The sequence below is a fragment of the Thermobia domestica genome, chromosome 8, assembly GCF_964235325.1.
Source record: "Thermobia domestica chromosome 8, izTheDome1.hap1.1, whole genome shotgun sequence".
In the NCBI taxonomy this organism is placed as follows: Eukaryota; Metazoa; Arthropoda; class Insecta; order Zygentoma; family Lepismatidae; genus Thermobia; species Thermobia domestica.
The window spans coordinates 96617046-96632790 of NC_137461.1; the positions used below are offsets into that span (position 1 = coordinate 96617046).

The following is a 15745-nucleotide window of genomic DNA, read 5'->3' on the forward strand; positions in this document are numbered from 1 at the left end:
ATCGGTAGTGTAGGGGATTGACGTGAGCCTACTGGACAGGAGACCTGGGTTCGATTCCTAACAATCTTTTTCTCACTTTTTCTTTCTTTGAAAGTTTATTTTTATAGCATATATTGTTTGCCTAAAAGGTTGAGTCTATTATAAAACGCATTTCACTCCAACCGGTCCTGTAAACAAACTACTGAACCGAAAGAGGCACTATTCCACGTATCCCGTATATTATAACTATATACGCTGCCAACGAGAAAATTGTCAAAAGGTGCGTATATATATATGTGTGTGTGTGTGTGTGTGTGTGTGTATTTCCTTAAAAGTTATAATCTTATACTTTTTCAGTTGTGGTATAGACTTCAAACTTGGTATACGCATCTATCTAAACGACCAGTATAAAAAGGGAGATTGTTTGCAATTATTTCCGGTTTGAAGCACACACTATCCTCGCGAGACAAAATGTATTTTTGTCTCGTCTCTATACTATATCGTGCAAATGATGCTCAATGTTTTTTTCCAAAATGTTTTTTGGGGGTACACTGCCTCCTTGGGGCTCTTAGAGTGCCCCCGCAGGAGACCAAATAATACGTGTATAATAGAATAATAAATAGAAAACTATGAGCAGTGCCCCTGGGAATACTAACTGTGATCCTCAGGAACATTGTTTCTGAAAGAAACACTGGTGTTGCCCCATCTCTAAAGCTACATATGTTTCTTTCTAAATAGTTGAGTATCGTCTCGAAGCTTCACACGAACAAACTGCCTAGTTTCAAGACGATATCAACAGTTAGTGTATAAATATATTCTTTTCGTCTATGTCTGTAATAACGAAAATATTTTGTTCACGCAATGCCAACAGAAATTATTTTGATAGAACGAAGCAACATGATAAGAAAAAAAACATAAGATAAAACAAGATTCGGCGGGGTATCGAACCCAGACCTGTTACTCAGAAAGCAGACACTTTACCGCGGAGCTAACTTAATACGTTGAACTTTGTATGTTTTATTCTCCTCAATATACCACATAAGAGTCCAAATGAAGGCAATTCAAAAATATGGCAATTTTGCATTCAAGATGGCGACTTCTCGAATGATTTGTTTCTTCACTTAAACTGAACTACGTCCTTAATAACATAGCGAAACCTGGCTTACCTACCACGAGCACAACTTACAATTTTCATGGTTACAAATTTTTGAGCCGCCATTTTGGATCGAAGATGGCGACTTTTCCAACATGTCGGAATTTTCCCCTCACATACGCTGTAATCTACACACTTGAACGCAATTTCGTGATTCCACCATATCTACAAGTTGTGTAGAATTAGACGCCCCCTTATAACATTCCTAGCACCATCTTACACCGAACATGACTATTTCTTTCAAGTTTAAGGGCGGATTCGCAAACTACGCATCAGAATAAACATCACCTCGAAATTTCAACGTCCTACATACAGCCATTACAAATTTCACATTTTTTCGATTTGCGCCGCGAAACGAAAACGAATTTTAATGCTCTTTTTTCTATCATAAACTATGTTCCTAGCTTCACTGCCTGACAAAATATGACGTTTCTATGGTGTGTGGAACTACTCTAAAAACCAGCATTTCGAAACGACGAAAAATTTCGACACTTCATTTCCATGGAAAATGTCGCCTTTTTCGTGATATCGGAATTTTCCCATTACTCACATCCCATGACGAACAAGTATGCAAAATTTGGTGTTTGTATGTTTTGTGGAAGTATGCAAACAATTAAGTGTGTTTCCGATTATAGAGGTATATAATTCCCCACAGATGCAGGCCGCAACGTACCAGTATTATGTGAGCAGTAAGAACGAAGTCGAAAATCTAAGGAAATCGGTAGTGTAGGGGATTGACGTGAGCCTACTGGACAGGAGACCTGGGTTCGATTCCTAACAATCTTTTTCTCACTTTTTCTTTCTTTGAAAGTTTATTTTTATAGCATATATTGTTTGCCTAAAAGGTTGAGTCTATTATAAAACGCATTTCACTCCAACCGGTCCTGTAAACAAACTACTGAACCGAAAGAGGCACTATTCCACGTATCCCGTATATTATAACTATATACGCTGCCAACGAGAAAATTGTCAAAAGGTGCGTATATATATATATATATATATATATATATATATATATATATATATATATATATATGTGTGTGTGTGTGTGTGTGTGTATTTCCTTAAAAGTTATAATCTTATACTTTTTCAGTTGTGGTATAGACTTCAAACTTGGTATACGCATCTATCTAAACGACCAGTATAAAAAGGGAGATTGTTTGCAATTATTTCCGGTTTGAAGCACACACTATCCTCGCGAGACAAAATGTATTTTTGTCTCGTCTCTATACTATATCGTGCAAATGATGCTCAATGTTTTTTTCCAAAATGTTTTTTGGGGGTACACTGCCTCCTTGGGGCTCTTAGAGTGCCCCCGCAGGAGACCAAATAATACGTGTATAATAGAATAATAAATAGAAAACTATGAGCAGTGCCTTTGGGAATACTAACTGTGATCCTCAGGAACATTGTTTCTGAAAGAAACACTGGTGTTGCCCCATCTCTAAAGCTACATATGTTTCTTTCTAAATAGTTGAGTATCGTCTCGAAGCTTCACACGAACAAACTGCCTAGTTTCAAGACGATATCAACAGTTAGTGTATAAATATATTCTTTTCGTCTATGTCTGTAATAACGAAAATATTTTGTTCACGCAATGCCAACAGAAATTATTTTGATAAAACGAAGCAACATGATAAGAAAAAAAACATAAGATAAAACAAGGTTCGGCGGGGAATCGAACCCAGACCTGCTACTCAGAAAGCAGACACTTTACCGCGGAGCTAACTTAATACGTTGAACTTTGTTTGTTTTATTCTCCTCAATATACCACATAAGAGTCCAAATGAAGGCAATTCAAAAATATGGCAATTTTGCATTCAAGATGGCGACTTCTCGAATGATTTGTTTCTTCACTTAAACTGAACTACGTCCTTAATAACATAGCGAAACCTGGCTTACCTACCAAGAGCACAACTTACAATTTTCATGGTTACAAATTTTTGAGCCGCCATTTTGAATCGAAGATGGCGACTTTTCCAACATGTCGGAATTTTCCCCTCACATACGCTGTAATCTACACACTTGAACGCAATTTCGTGATTCCACCATATCTACAAGTTGTGTAGAATTAGACGCCCCCTTATAACATTCCTAGCACCATCTTACACCGAACATGACTATTTCTTTCAAGTTTAAGGGCGGATTCGCAAACTACGCATCAGAATAAACATCACCTCGAAATTTCAACGTCCTACATACAGCCATTACAAATTTCACATTTTTTCGATTTGCGCCGCGAAACGAAAACGAATTTTAATGCTCTTTTTTCTATCATAAACTATGTTCCTAGCTTCACTGCCTGACAAAATATGACGTTTCTATGGTGTGTGGAACTACTCTAAAAACCAGCATTTCGAAACGACGAAAAATTTCGACACTTCATTTCCATGGAAAATGTCGCCTTTTTCGTGATATCGGAATTTTCCCATTACTCACATCCCATGACGAACAAGTATGCAAAATTTGGTGTTTGTATGTTTTGTGGAAGTATGCAAACAATTAAGTGTGTTTCCGATTATAGAGGTATATAATTCCCCACAGATGCAGGCCGCAACGTACCAGTATTATGTGAGCAGTAAGAACGAAGTCGAAAATCTAAGGAAATCGGTAGTGTAGGGGATTGACGTGAGCCTACTGGACAGGAGACCTGGGTTCGATTCCTAACAATCTTTTTCTCACTTTTTCTTTCTTTGAAAGTTTATTTTTATAGCATATATTGTTTGCCTAAAAGGTTGAGTCTATTATAAAACGCATTTCACTCCAACCGGTCCTGTAAACAAACTACTGAACCGAAAGAGGCACTATTCCACGTATCCCGTATATTATAACTATATACGCTGCCAACGAGAAAATTGTCAAAAGGTGCGTATATATATATATATATGTGTGTGTGTGTGTGTGTGTGTGTATTTCCTGAAAAGTTATAATCTTATACTTTTTCAGTTGTGGTATAGACTTCAAACTTGGTATACGCATCTATCTAAACGACCAGTATAAAAAGGGAGATTGTTTGCAATTATTTCCGGTTTGAAGCACACACTATCCTCGCGAGACAAAATGTATTTTTGTCTCGTCTCTATACTATATCGTGCAAATGATGCTCAATGTTTTTTTCCAAAATGTTTTTTGGGGGTACACTGCCTCCTTGGGGCTCTTAGAGTGCCCCCGCAGGAGACCAAATAATACGTGTATAATAGAATAATAAATAGAAAACTATGAGCAGTGCCCCTGGGAATACTAACTGTGATCCTCAGGAACATTGTTTCTGAAAGAAACACTGGTGTTGCCCCATCTCTAAAGCTACATATGTTTCTTTCTAAATAGTTGAGTATCGTCTCGAAGCTTCACACGAACAAACTGCCTAGTTTCAAGACGATATCAACAGTTAGTGTATAAATATTTTCTTTTCGTCTATGTCTGTAATAACGAAAATATTTTGTTCACGCAATGCCAACAGAAATTATTTTGATAAAACGAAGCAACATGATAAGAAAAAAAACATAAGATAAAACAAGGTTCGGCGGGGAATCGAACCCAGACCTGCTACTCAGAAAGCAGACACTTTACCGCGGAGCTAACTTAATACGTTGAACTTTGTTTGTTTTATTCTCCTCAATATACCACATAAGAGTCCAAATGAAGGCAATTCAAAAATATGGCAATTTTGCATTCAAGATGGCGACTTCTCGAATGATTTGTTTCTTCACTTAAACTGAACTACGTCCTTAATAACATAGCGAAACCTGGCTTACCTACCAAGAGCACAACTTACAATTTTCATGGTTACAAATTTTTGAGCCGTCATTTTGAATCGAAGATGGCGACTTTTCCAACATGTCGGAATTTTCCCCTCACATACGCTGTAATCTACACACTTGAACGCAATTTCGTGATTCCACCATATCTACAAGTTGTGTAGAATTAGACGCCCCCTTATAACATTTCTAGCACCATCTTACACCGAACATGACTATTTCTTTCAAGTTTAAGGGCGGATTCGCAAACTACGCATCAGAATGAACATCACCTCGAAATTTCAACGTCCTACATACAGCCATTACAAATTTCACATTTTTTCGATTTGCGCCGCGAAACGAAAACGAATTTTAATGCTCTTTTTTCTATCATAAACTATGTTCCTAGCTTCACTGCCTGACAAAATATGACGTTTCTATGGTGTGTGGAACTACTCTAAAAACCAGCATTTCGAAACGACGTAAAATTTCGAAACTTCATTTCCATGGAAAATGTCGCCTTTTTCGTGATATCGGAATTTTCCCATTACTCACATCCCATGACGAACAAATATGCAAAATTTGGTGTTTGTATGTTTTGTGGAAGTATGCAAACAATTAAGTGTGTTTCCGATTATAGAGGTATATAATTCCCCACAGATGCAGGCCGCAACGTACCAGTATTATGTGAGCAGTAAGAACGAAGTCGAAAATCTAAGGAAATCGGTAGTGTAGGGGATTGACGTGAGCCTACTGGACAGGAGACCTGGGTTCGATTCCTAACAATCTTTTTCTCACTTTTTCTTTCTTTGAAAGTTTATTTTTATAGCATATATTGTTTGCCTAAAAGGTTGAGTCTATTATAAAACGCATTTCACTCCAACCGGTCCTGTAAACAAACTACTGAACCGAAAGAGGCACTATTCCACGTATCCCGTATATTATAACTATATACACTGCCAACGAGAAAATTGTCAAAAGGTGCGTATATATATATATATATATATATATATATATATATATATATATATATGTGTGTGTGTGTGTGTGTGTATTTCTTTAAAAGTTATAATCTTATACTTTTTCAGTTGTGGTATAGACTTCAAACTTGGTATACGCATCTATCTAAACGACCAGTATAAAAAGGGAGATTGTTTGCAATTATTTCCGGTTTGAAGCACACACTATCCTCGCGAGACAAAATGTATTTTTGTCTCGTCTCTATACTATATCGTGCAAATGATGCTCAATGTTTTTTTCCAAAATGTTTTTTGGGGGTACACTGCCTCCTTGGGGCTCTTAGAGTGCCCCCGCAGGAGACCAAATAATACGTGTATAATAGAATAATAAATAGAAAACTATGAGCAGTGCCCCTGGGAATACTAACTGTGATCCTCAGGAACATTGTTTCTGAAAGAAACACTGGTGTTGCCCCATCTCTAAAGCTACATATGTTTCTTTCTAAATAGTTGAGTATCGTCTCGAAGCTTCACACGAACAAACTGCCTAGTTTCAAGACGATATCAACAGTTAGTGTATAAATATTTTCTTTTCGTCTATGTCTGTAATAACGAAAATATTTTGTTCACGCAATGCCAACAGAAATTATTTTGATAAAACGAAGCAACATGATAAGAAAAAAAACATAAGATAAAACAAGGTTCGGCGGGGAATCGAACCCAGACCTGCTACTCAGAAAGCAGACACTTTACCGCGGAGCTAACTTAATACGTTGAACTTTGTATGTTTTATTCTCCTCAATATACCACATAAGAGTCCAAATGAAGGCAATTCAAAAATATGGCAATTTTGCATTCAAGATGGCGACTTCTCGAATGATTTGTTTCTTCACTTAAACTGAACTACGTCCTTAATAACATAGCGAAACCTGGCTTACCTACCAAGAGCACAACTTACAATTTTCATGGTTACAAATTTTTGAGCCGCCATTTTGAATCGAAGATGCCGACTTTTCCAACATGTCGGAATTTTCCCCTCACATACGCTGTAATCTACACACTTGAACGCAATTTCGTGATTCCACCATATCTACAAGTTGTGTAGAATTAGACGCACCCTTATAACATTCCTAGCACCATCTTACACCGAACATGACTATTTATTTCAAGTTTAAGGGCGGATTCGCAAACTACGCATCAGAATAAACATCACCTCGAAATTTCAACGTCCTACATACAGCCATTACAAATTTCACATTTTTTCGATTTGCGCCGCGAAACGAAAACGAATTTTAATGCTCTTTTTTCTATCATAAACTATGTTCCTAGCTTCACTGCCTGACAAAATATGACGTTTCTATGGTGTGTGGAACTACTCTAAAAACCAGCATTTCGAAACGACGAAAAATTTCGACACTTCATTTCCATGGAAAATGTCGCCTTTTTCGTGATATCGGAATTTTCCCATTACTCACATCCCATGACGAACAAGTATGCAAAATTTGGTGTTTGTATGTTTTGTGGAAGTATGCAAACAATTAAGTGTGTTTCCGATTATAGAGGTATATAATTCCCCACAGATGCAGGCCGCAACGTACCAGTATTATGTGAGCAGTAAGAACGAAGTCGAAAATCTAAGGAAATCGGTAGTGTAGGGGTTTGACGTGAGCCTACTGGACAGGAGACCTGGGTTCGATTCCTAACAATCTTTTTCTCACTTTTTCTTTCTTTGAAAGTTTATTTTTATAGCATATATTGTTTGCCTAAAAGGTTGAGTCTATTATAAAACGCATTTCACTCCAACCGGTCCTGTAAACAAACTACTGAACCGAAAGAGGCACTATTCCACGTATCCCGTATATTATAACTATATACGCTGCCAACGAGAAAATTGTCAAAAGGTGCGTATAAATATATATATATATATATATATATATATATATATATATATATATATGTGTGTGTGTGTGTGTGTGTGTGTGTATTTCCTGAAAAGTTATAATCTTATACTTTTTCAGTTGTGGTATAGACTTCAAACTTGGTATACGCATCTATCTAAACGACCAGTATAAAAAGGGAGATTGTTTGCAATTATTTCCGGTTTGAAGCACACACTATCCTCGCGAGACAAAATGTATTTTTGTCTCGTCTCTATACTATATCGTGCAAATGATGCTCAATGTTTTTTTCCAAAATGTTTTTTGGGGGTACACTGCCTCCTTGGGGCTCTTAGAGTGCCCCCGCAGGAGACCAAATAATACGTGTATAATAGAATAATAAATAGAAAACTATGAGCAGTGCCTTTGGGAATACTAACTGTGATCCTCAGGAACATTGTTTCTGAAAGAAACACTGGTGTTGCCCCATCTCTAAAGCTACATATGTTTCTTTCTAAATAGTTGAGTATCGTCTCGAAGCTTCACACGAACAAACTGCCTAGTTTCAAGACGATATCAACAGTTAGTGTATAAATATATTCTTTTCGTCTATGTTCTGTAATAACGAAAATATTTTGTTCACGCAATGCCAACAGAAATTATTTTGATAAAACGAAGCAACATGATAAGAAAAAAAACATAAGATAAAACAAGGTTCGGCGGGGAATCGAACCCAGACCTGCTACTCAGAAAGCAGACACTTTACCGCGGAGCTAACTTAATACGTTGAACTTTGTTTGTTTTATTCTCCTCAATATACCACATAAGAGTCCAAATGAAGGCAATTCAAAAATATGGCAATTTTGCATTCAAGATGGCGACTTCTCGAATGATTTGTTTCTTCACTTAAACTGAACTACGTCCTTAATAACATAGCGAAACCTGGCTTACCTACCAAGAGCACAACTTACAATTTTCATGGTTACAAATTTTTGAGCCGCCATTTTGAATCGAAGATGGCGACTTTTCCAACATGTCGGAATTTTCCCCTCACATACGCTGTAATCTACACACTTGAACGCAATTTCGTGATTCCACCATATCTACAAGTTGTGTAGAATTAGACGCCCCCTTATAACATTCCTAGCACCATCTTACACCGAACATGACTATTTCTTTCAAGTTTAAGGGCGGATTCGCAAACTACGCATCAGAATAAACATCACCTCGAAATTTCAACGTCCTACATACAGCCATTACAAATTTCACATTTTTTCGATTTGCGCCGCGAAACGAAAACGAATTTTAATGCTCTTTTTTCTATCATAAACTATGTTCCTAGCTTCACTGCCTGACAAAATATGACGTTTCTATGGTGTGTGGAACTACTCTAAAAACCAGCATTTCGAAACGACGAAAAATTTCGACACTTCATTTCCATGGAAAATGTCGCCTTTTTCGTGATATCGGAATTTTCCCATTACTCACATCCCATGACGAACAAGTATGCAAAATTTGGTGTTTGTATGTTTTGTGGAAGTATGCAAACAATTAAGTGTGTTTCCGATTATAGAGGTATATAATTACCCTGAACAATTGTTCGAGAGATTAGTTTATTTTGAGTAATATTTTCTTCCTGTTTTGGTATTATTTTTTCTCCTCATAACCAGATCATAGAAGAGCGGAAATTTGAATAAGTATGAAAAAATAGTTTTGACTTCCGTCTGCTGCTTTAATAATCTGTAATCATAGAATTATTTCCTTACCTATTATTTAAAAGACTAAATTCTTATTCTGTTGATTCAAAGGCCCTGTGTTCTATATCATGACGACAATTGTTCGTCAACTTCTCCTAGAACGTTCACTGATTTGCTGACTTTTGACATCTGACTTATCTCTTGCCTAGCTTATATTTTCACTATATTACTTTTGTCAAAATAAGAATCCTAAAGGGAAGAGGGAGTTCAAAATTCATACTATCTGATCCTTTTAACTAAAACGATAGTACTTTCCATATCAGTTTCTCGTTTAAATTAACCTGATCCGCGTTAAAGCGTCTTTAAAAATTCCTGTTTTAAGGAGGGCAAGGGAAGCATCTATATGGGTAAAAGTGAATAAAACTATGTTCATCCGCGAATTTCTCCTAGACTGGAAGACTCTTTTTCGGTGATGTTTGGTGCAATACAGGGCAATAGCGCAATCTGGATAGCTGTCACGTTATTGTGATTAAAGTTCCGTATATCAAGGGAGGGCGAGAGGATGTGAGAATTTATGAGAAAATTGAGTATCTCACGATCCTGTTAACTTAGAAGTATGAAACTTGGTTTAGAAATTGTTCATTAAAATCATAGACCACTTGTCTAATTTTCTGAAATATCATGTTCTAAGAGGGAATAAGAAGGCATTTTCTTCGTACATGTAACAATCTCTGCCCCTCAACAACTCCTAGACCCCTTGACCGATTTTATTATTTTTGGTACAGAACTGGAACATAACACCTTCTTATCATGCTACCTTGATTATGCTGTGTGCCCTAACGGGGGTGAGGGGCCTTCAAAATAAGCAAATAAATAAATATCTCACAATATTCTCAGCTCAGAAAGATGAAACTTGGTACACACAATCTTCACTTAAAAGAATAGAATCTGTGTCCCAACGTTTTTCAAGATTCCTGTTATAGAGGGGAAAGAGGACATCTTCTGTGAATATAAAAATTAGTGTAACGAAGTTTCTCCCTACATTGCTCATATACCGCTGGACCGACTTTGATGATTTCCGGTACATGAATGGACCATAACCTAACTTGGAATTTTATTATGTTACTTTGGTTTAAATGCATATATTAAGGGAAAGCAAGTGGTCCAAAGTTTACGCTAAAAATTGAACATATAACAATCCAACAATCGTCTCAACTAAGGAAAACAAAACTTGTGTATATACATAAAACTCTTCATTTAAAATAGTAGGAACCACGCCCTAGAGATTTTTAAACACGTTTTAAGAGGTGGCAAGGTCCACCTTCTATGTATATAAAATTAATGTAAGGATGTTTGTCTGCAATCTTCTTCTAACTGTGCAGATTGTGATTTTCTCGCTACATGAGTGTACATTGGCCTACCTTATGTTTCTAGCACATTTTCGGTAAAGGGGTGAAAGGTGAGAGGTATCACACTTAAAAATATTGTTTGATGGCTAACTCATTCTAGACTACTACACCGATATTGATTATTTTCGCTACATTAGTGGAGCTAGCCTAACATAGTTTTCAGTACATTTTCGGTAAGCGTGAAGAAGGCGTCAGGGAATAACGTAATACTAATTTAAACGGACAGATATTAGTGCCCAATCCATAATTTTTGGGGTTACTGAGATTACTAGAAACATTTGCGAAGTTCAAGTTCAATCCCATCGATATAAGCTGGAGTAAAGAGTGGTATACAAAGATAGTAAGAAAGTTCGATATTACACTGTTAAAAATACTTTCTTAAATCTGAGAAACCGTTTCTTATATGTGCACCGAGAATATGTTTTCTTAGAAACAAGAGTTTGAAACTCTCATTAATGAGAAATGAAGGAAAGTAGATGAGGTTGTATAAAGTGAAACGAGAAAATATACTGCTACTTTCCTTATGAATGAGAATTGCCAAATTTCATTTCTAAGAAAATATTGTCTCGGTGCACAGATAAGAAACGGTTTCTCAAATTTAAGAAATTATTTTTAACAGTGTAGTATCCGATCCGTGAGAACAGCACTGACAGTACCGATGCAGTCAAATCCAAATTCATCTTTCATATTTGTTCGAAGGAGAAAAGGGGCTCAATTACTTTATATAACCATAATCTTTCCCACTGAAAAATGAACGCATACAAGGTGGACAATTTATCTTGATACACCCTTGTACCTTTCAAAATAATAGACACAAAACGCTGATAAATCCATACCATTACTATATAGACAGACGGACATTATCATACCCTTACAATACAACCACAATAACAGTGTTGCCACTCAAAATAACGTTGCATTTTTTAAAATGGTAAAGGTTACTACGTCTTTAAAATTAACGTATTGGACGTAAACTTACAATACTACACTATTCATGCAGTGTTCCAAAGTAAGGATGAGAATGTCACAATGTCACAAATATACAAATATACGAAAATATATCAAATTTTGGAGGGTTCTACAAGAATAGTAACGGAATTGACACGGACGTGGTATTACACACCAAACGTACGTTCCGTAGTGTCGAATACTAACAAAAATCATCATATGTCGAATACTAAGGACCCTTTCCTCCTGATTTTCCTCTTTTGAGGGGGAAGTTTACAGTTTTCGGAGTTTTTGTTTATTCACATTACAAATCATACATTTGTACCGTATCTCCTGTTTCCATGCTTACAGCTTTTGATGAGAGTTAGTGAGTGATAACATTTGATTTTTATTTCAGGTTTCACGACCTCCATATTGCAAACGGTATCAAATACTGAAATTTAATGAAAATACTGAATTTAATACATTGACATGGAGCAGATTCGTGACGTAGCATTGCACTACCTAGCATTTCATTAAAGTAGTAAGCTTCCTTTCATGGGAAACGGAATTGTATGTATTCTGAAAAGGCCTGATTTACTCCTAAGTAAACACACGACGTATTCCACCTCTGAGTGAGCCAAAACTCCGCTAAGCAGATTCTCGTACACCTAGATTTTCTTGAGAATCAGATTACTTACTATTCAGTTGGACAGCTGTGACTATTCTCATCTGTAAACGCGAAATATAACTTAATAATGGTTAGTTTAAATACATTTCTTCTCCAAAATTGCATTACATGAGAAACTGAAGGTATACTTATTTTAAGTATCTAAAGAGTCCTTAAACACTTTTTGAACAACTTACAATAATATTTTTATTGTCGTTAACCATTTTAACTTTTGCATAATGATATAATGAATAATATTATGATTATTATTATTGCACAGCATGATATTCTCAATTTGTTTAAATTTATCACAGAACGTTCACACTTTTGATAATATTCAAATCAGTTAGCTGAATCTATACTCCAATTCAAATATAGCTAAACTAATCAAAATTTCTCTTATTTTATTTGCAGTACACATATAATTCAAATCTTAATGTACTTAAATGAAAAGGCTATTGTAATTTTAGGATGCCTTATACATCAGCTACTCTACTGGAGGTGGTGAGGATAGTGCCCACATTTCCACTTTTTCTTAGAATGAGCGTAGAGGATTTTACTATATTGGATTACAATATACCTAAGGTATGTACTTAAGAGTAAAAAGTAACCCCTATTATAATGTCGTTTTACAATTTCGATATATAGATACTTATCAATTTAATGAAACTCAAGAAAAATAAAAACTTTCAAGGTTAATGTGACGTTGGACCAGCTTTTTGTTTCAGCACAGCACTTATCAGGTTTTAAAAAAGTTTCAAAGAGGTTGTGAAAGCAGCAAGTGAAATATTATATCATTTCACACTGAGTTTTGTGGGAGAGGATGGAGACACAAATCTCGGCCTCATTCTTGTCTTCAAAATGGACAATATATTTTCAGTTTTGTTTAGGTCCAAGGATTGGATGAGCCAGGAAAGTGTTCAGCTTCATCGTGCTGTTTCTTAAACCACACCGCAACAGTTCCATCTGTATGAATGGGCATATTATCATCCTGGAATGTTGTATCATTGGTCGGAATAAACATCTGGACCCTTGAATGAACATCGTCACCTAACATGGTGATATAATCGCGGGCAGTGACGCTACCGGTAAGTGTCAGCCCAGGACCTATAGAATATTAGGATATTGATACCCACAGTATAACAGAGATGCCGCCATGTTTTACAGTTGGGCAGACACATTTCAGATCTTACTCTTCTTTGAGCGTCCACCACACACAAGCATGACCTGTAGTTAGAAAAAAAGGTGGACTAAGATTCATCCGACAATATCATATCTTTCTAGTCAGCAATGGTCCATATGTCACCATTGGCGTCGTGCTAAAGCGATATGATAAATTAACAGTGGCGATTCCCGTTCAACCTGATCACGTATATGCATGTCGTATACCTGGTAGCGGACTATGATTATAACACAACCTGTAGAAATTGCTGCTTGAGTTTCTAGGTCAATTGTATTGCAATCGCAGAAGGCTTCGAGTGACAATCCGCTTTAATCATCAGTGGCACCTCTTACTGATGGTTTTCTACCGACTGCTGTTCTTTATGTTTTTAACGTGAGCTTTTGGCCGTCCTCACAATAGGCACTGACAGTTTTGAGACACCTAAGATAATCGTCACTTCCCTAACAGTCACACTATATTATCTTGAGCCAAAAATTTGATCTTTTCAGAGATGCTGCTCATTTTATATTATCATAATTTGGTCATTTAATTTCACACTATCGTTTTACTGCTCGTAATACCCTACTACCAACAGCCGGAGACCGATTCCAAACCTTCTGTCACATTTTCAACTCCAGGTATCTCCATTAAATTAATAACTATCTACATCATTTGATGTAAAACAGATAGGGACAAAGAAATTGAAAACTTAATTAAACATGTTGTTTTAAAATTTCAATCGATGAGGAAAATTATATATATATATATATATATATATATATATATATATATATATATATATATATATATATATATATATATATATATATATATATATATATATTTGTTTATGTAATCAACAGTATAACAAGAGATGTGTAAAAGGACAAAGCAATGCAATCTGAATTTTTAACACAAAGAAAAGTAGTATAGTTTTTCTTTAATGGATCTTCATAGTTTGTGCGCTGACAGAGCGGCACCGTTAGTTCATTCATCTCTTGTTCACTATTTTTCATACAAAATTATAATTTGTTAAGGCTGGTCCAGCTCCTGCGATGCAATATAACTTTACTATATAATAATATGGCACATTTCTTTGGAAAATATTATAAAAACTATTTATTTTCAGTATTTAAAAATTGGGTGATAGTTTGTTACTATTTTATGTTCACTTTTAAGTGTTCTCACTAAGGTGTAATATTAGGGTGAGTTAATAAAAATAATTTTCTCCTATTTGGAAGCTGTTTAAAACATAACATGTATTTGGTAATATTTAACTAGAGGTTGACATTCATGATCTAATAAGAGGTTTCTTCGACTCCGTTCCCGCTGAAAGGCCACACATAAGCTACGCCTTTCCAAAACCATAATAAAAGGAAATGGAGTTTGACCACTGATAATACAAAACTGTTTTTCGCTTCTAAAAAATCTTTTCCTCCATAAAATGCAAGATTTATCTATGAAAAGTATATAAGTAACTTAAGAGTTTGCCACGTTTTGTTAGCTTTTGGATATTTTATATGCCTATTTTTAGTTCATGGTTTACTAATTTTTGAGCCTATGTTCTCTGTTTGAAGTGCCTAAATGTCTACAGCCTATTAGTAACAAACCTATAGGAAGTCACGATTGCCTATTCGTAGAACGTAGTACCAGTAGTCGGAAAGTTGATCGCAGACTATTGAAAATGATAGCTTTAAATTTTACGTCCGACGATTATGCCGGTTAGGCTAAAGAAACGGTGATGATGAGAAATGGATGAAATGGTGGAACGAAGAAAGTAAGAAGAAACGGGGAGCCTCGAGAAAACCTACGCATACGGTGTTTGCCCATCACAAAGCTCACTTCGCGCGTGATAGAATCGAACCAAGGACCCCATGCACCAGAGGTGAACGATCTACCACTGAGCCATTGCAGGCTCCTAGACTACATGAGTTCATGATATGACATTGAGAGGGGGAGAAGCAAGAGGAAGGGGAGAGATTCAAATATGGTTGCAAATAGGGATAACTATTTCCACCTTTTCTCTTTATTTTTATTAGGTTACACAATTAACTATACATAAACACAATTACAGAGAATACTAAGCAAACAATAAAGTATATGACAGTAAAAACACAGAAGAGAAAGAGACAATCAAACAGAAATGAAAAATAAATATATCCTTAAAAATAAATG

General features: G+C 35.9%; 1 protein-coding gene across 1 annotated transcript in view; it reads left to right on the top strand.

Moving 5' to 3' along the window:
• Positions 1 to 15745, top strand: part of LOC145692225 (methyl farnesoate epoxidase-like) — a 215555-nt gene that overhangs the window by 185888 nt on the left and 13922 nt on the right. The window contains exon 6 of the mRNA XM_081767522.1: positions 12879 to 12993. Within this exon, the coding sequence (XP_081623648.1) occupies positions 12879 to 12993 (115 nt within the window). The remainder of the gene's footprint in view (positions 1 to 12878; positions 12994 to 15745) is intronic.